Source organism: Mustela lutreola, chromosome 1 (assembly GCF_030435805.1).
Source record: "Mustela lutreola isolate mMusLut2 chromosome 1, mMusLut2.pri, whole genome shotgun sequence".
Taxonomy (NCBI): Eukaryota; Metazoa; Chordata; class Mammalia; order Carnivora; family Mustelidae; genus Mustela; species Mustela lutreola.
In genome coordinates, this window is record NC_081290.1 from 122,221,357 (window position 1) to 122,226,235 (window position 4,879).

General features: G+C 37.7%; 1 protein-coding gene across 1 annotated transcript; it reads right to left on the bottom strand.

Moving 5' to 3' along the window:
• Positions 1–3,811: 3,811 nt before the first annotated feature.
• Positions 3,812–4,096, bottom strand: LOC131831292 (small ribosomal subunit protein uS8-like). Its single transcript, XM_059173435.1, has one exon. The coding sequence runs from the start codon at positions 4,094–4,096 to the stop codon at positions 3,812–3,814; it is 285 nt and encodes a 94-aa protein (XP_059029418.1).
• Positions 4,097–4,879: the final 783 nt, after the last annotated feature.

A 4,879-nucleotide genomic window follows, 5' to 3' on the forward strand; every position in this document is an offset into this window, starting at 1 on the left:
AGTTCTTTTAGATAATTGTGAATATATGTCTTTAATACTACACTAAAATTCAACAGGTAGTAGGTTCTTAAAAGTAAGTTTCAATGTGAAATTTAAAATATCAATACGTTTTTATAATTTTAATTTATATTAAAATCCATTGCTCTCAGAATGTAGAAAGCTAGAAAGCTCCTCCTATGTTAACAATGAGAGGCTAAGTCAGATAAAGTTTAACATCAAAACTGTTTTGATTCCATTAAATAGCTAAGTTCACAAGGCAACCAAACACCCTGAATTTTAAGTTAAAACTAGTTTCTCTATGATAGTCTACCGAACATGTCTTACTTGTCGTAGAGCATACGTGGGAAAAAGAGGTGGCTACCATACAAATGGATAAAAAGAAATTACCTAAAATTTTTGAATTAATTATTAAGTGTCAATTGTGGACTACCATGTTATCCTAGAATAGCTGAAGGCCTCAGATACAAGGCTTACTTGCACTCACTTGAGAGTTCTTTTTCTTGGACTTCCTCTAAGTGTTCATGTGAAAGAATGGAACAAGGCGGGAGACCAGGAAGAACCAACCTCAAGGTTATAGGACTGTAGAAGGTAGTCAGCTGCCACTGAGGAAATAGACATGAACTCTTACTTGCTTCCCAGGACTCTACTGAGGAGCAAAAGCCTTGAGCTACTAGGGATGGTGCAGTAATCACTGTAACTTCCAGAGAACAGGCAATGACCCACTGCATTTGAGGGAAGGGTATAAGGAAAAGCTGTTTACCCTGGGGAGGGGCATCCTGGTTCCAGAAGCCTATGCATATACAGAATACAGAAGTCCACTATTGCTAGGGCTCACCCAAGATGAGCCACAGATACAAGACAGTTTATGTGCCATGGGGAAGCGGGGCAGGAAGGCTGAGAAAGGCCCACCTCTGAGATGCAGGTATACAATCCCTTCATAAGACTGAGGCTAAACTAGGGCAACAGAGAACCTCATCGCCTCCCCCATAAACCCGGCACTGTGTACGTAACCAGCAAGAGTATGGCGAGATCCCTTCTGCAATGCAGGCACGCAAGAACATCTGAAAGTTGAAGGTGGAGCACAAACCCAGGAAAATCTGCGAGCACACCAGCCCCCAGACTAAACTGAAGGCAAAATCAGCCCCATACCAGAGAAATTTGAAGACTGCGGTGCCCTGAAGGTAACAAAGCAATGGCAAGCACCAAACCCAGATCAACTCTTTCCTAAATGGAGGCAAACCCCTACACGAGTTCTGTGAAAAAGTCCTTATTTTCTTGCAAAAATACTATTTATCTCAGTCTCTACTGTTCTATACACCATATCCAGCATTTAGTACCCCAAAAAACGAACAAACAAACAAACAAACAAAAACATACAAAAAGAGAAACCAATTCCTTTCCAAAAGATAAAAGAAAAATAATTCATTTTCAAAAGTTAAAACAACAGAACCAGAATCTGATGAATCACTACACAAGAGACTTTGAAATAACTACAGTAAATATGCTAAGCAATCTAACAAAAAGGTAAATAGCACGTACGAATATATAAGCTCCAGCAGAGAAATGGAAACTCTAAGAACCAAATGGAAATATCTGAATTGATTTGAAAACACAGTATCACAGATAATTCTATTCAGAGGCTCATCAATATACTTGACAGAGCTCATAAAAAAATCAGTGAACTGAAAATCTACTGGTCTATCTTGCATGATTTTGTAACATTACAGATCGGTCATTTAAAAATATTGGTTCACTCAGTTATACAGATCTTCCATATGTTGATGTGTTTTATTATACAATAGTTTTTTGACTACATTTTTAATGTTACCACCAATCTCATTAGAAAAAACCTCTAAGTGCTGGGAAACCATTGGGCTGATGGCAATAAATTTAAGCTATCCAAAATTCGTATTTTTGCTTGAAAGCTTAAATTTTATCACTAGCAACAAATATTATCAGTTATTGTTCTCAAAGTAATGGTTAATTCATTTACAAGAACAGAATGGCCAAGGACTCAATTCTGAATAAACATAGCTTTTCTGTCAGTTTTACTTTTAAATAAAAATTATATTCTGTGAAAAGTGGTTAGTTCAGTTCACAACTCAAAGACAAGTTATCATTCTCCAGACAAACTTAGTAATTCATTATGCATATTTCCCATTTCCCCAAGTTAAGTATAAAAAGATATGTACCTTATATATTTCTAAGAAGTAATTCCTATCTATGAAATACTAAAAAGAGCATTCTGAGGAAAAAGAGAAATATTGTATGCAAAATTTTTCAAGCTAGAAGTGTACAAGTTTACATAAGATGGTTTCCTAGTAAGTAATTTAAACTAACCTCCCTGCCCTCATATTACAATCATATACTTTTTTTTTCCTTTTCAGCATAACAGAATTCATTGTTTATGCACCACACTCAGTGCTCCAGGCAATACGTGCCCTCCATAATACCCACCACCTGGCTCCCCCAACCTCCCACCCCGTGCCCCTTCAAAACCCTCAGGTTGTTTTTCAGAGTCCATAGTCTCTCATGGTTCATCTCCCCTTCCAATTTCCCTCAACTCCCTTCTCCACTCTAACTCCCCATGTCCTCCATGCTATTTGTTATGCTCCACAAATAAGTGAAACCATATGATAATTGACTCTCTCTGCTTGACTTATTTCACTCAGCATAATCTCTTCCAGTCCTGTCCATGTTGTTACAAAAGTTGGGTATTCATCCTTTCTGATGGAGGCATAATACTCTATAGTGTATATGGACCACATCTTCCTTACCCATTCATCCTTGAAGGGCATCTTGGTTCTTTCCACAGTTTGGCAACCGTGGCCATTGCTGCTATAAACATTGGGGTACAGAGGCCCTTCTTTTCACTACATTTGTATCTTTGGGTTAAATACCCAGTAGTACTTTTGCAGGGTCATAGGGAAGTTCTGTTTTTAATTTCTTAAGGAATCTCCACACTGTTCTCCAAAGTGGCTGCACTAGCTTGCATTCCCACCAACAGTGTAAGAGTGTTCCCCTTTCTCTACATCCTCTCCAACACACGTCGTTTCCTGTCTTGCTAATTTTGGCCATGCTAACTGGTGTAAGGTGATATCTCAATGTGGTTTTAATTTGAATCTCCCTGATGGCTAGTGATGATGAACATACTTTTTTAAATTTTTAATTTATTTATTTGAGAGAGAGAACTCAAGTGGGGAAGGGCAGAGGGGGAGGAAGAAAGAATCTGAAGCAGACTCCGCACCAAACACAGAGCCCAAGGCGAAGTTCAATTCCACGACCATGAGACTGTGACCTGAGCCTAAACCAAGAGTCAGGTGCTTAACTGACTGAGCCACCCAGGTGCACTTCACAATCATATTATTTTCATAACCTGCTATTTCTATCACAACAGACCCATTTGCTTAATTGTTATTCAGTTTCAATTCATAAAAAGTAAATAAAATGTGTATCAATTAAATAAGATATGTCCTAAAGGATCAAAATTTATTAAAACTTATAATCTTTGTGCTTCATCAAGGACACTTTTAAGTAAAACGAGGCATTTTTTTTTTAACTGCCAGGACATGGCAATAAGGACTACAATATCATTATTCCTGTAGCTTGGCACCATTGCCTTATTCATGCTAAGGCACTAATAATTTTACCCACAATTGCTCTTCCACTATTAGTGCAAATGTCAGCATAGTTAAAAAGGCAATAATGCCTTTTTTCTTTTCCATTGAGGGATTTTATTTGCACATACATAGTACATCCCTAGAAAAAGAATACTAGGATTTTCCCTCCTGTGTGTTTTCATCCTGCTTCTTCATGGGCCAATGCCAGCTGAGGTTGTCAGTACAATGAAACCAAACTGGCAGGATAGGAGCAGATTAGTCTGCCATTTTTCTAGATCTTTGAGTTGTACATCAAATCTGGGGCTGATCACTTGATACTTGTTTAACCTGCTTGTGAGGTTCACAATTTTCTCAGCTCTGTGATCATCAATAATTTCAAGTTTGCCAATATAACCATGCTTCACCATCACAGTTAGGAACCAGACAGTGACTTTGGAGCATGACTTAATAAGGGTGTTTGCCTCTCTTTTCAGCATTGCTAATACTCTTGTGATCACCTGCCGGGATATTCATGCACACGATTACAGGGGCAGAGAAAGATGGAAGAGAGAGGAATAATGTCCTAATATTCTTATGAAAATGATTTTGATTTCACTGACCTTTGAAAGAGTCTTAGGGACTCCAGGCATTGACAGATCATACCTTGAAAATCACTGATCCATCACAATATTTCATATATTTCAAACTCAAATTGTACATATCTTGTTTGAAAAGCCTTCCCCTAAAATTCAGTAATCCTCCTCCATTTCCCACTTTGAATAATTGTACCATAATCCAGTTATTCATCAAAGTCTAGAAATAACACCAGAAATAACACTAGAAAATAATCTTTTGTCTTTCACTAACAACCACACTCATCTTGTCAACTTCTCTCAGTAAAGTGGCTTCCAACTATTTCATCTATTACTCCACTACACTTTTCTGCTTTTATTGTCACCAGGTAGTCTCAAATAATTTCTTGTTCTTAACACTACAGTCTACTAACAATTACCTCTTCTTCCAGTCTTTCCCCATCCTCCCCCAACTTTCCACACTTCCATCAAAGTGATCCTTCTAAAATTCAAATCATTTTCTCTAGCCTACTTTCCCTTGGCAAACATAGTAGAATGATAGACAAAGTACTGCCGGAATGATGCCTACTTACCTTTATAATTTAATCTTAAATGCACTTACCTGCACACACATGCATACATACTACACTCAAACCACAGGATGTTTCATTAAACCCCTGATACATTCCTATTCATTTTGTTTTGTTT

Excerpts from the sequence above, each read along its gene's own strand:
- LOC131831292 (XM_059173435.1), bottom strand. The coding sequence starts at position 4,096 with ATGCTGAAAAGAGAGGCAAACACCCTTATTAAGTCATGCTCCAAAGTC.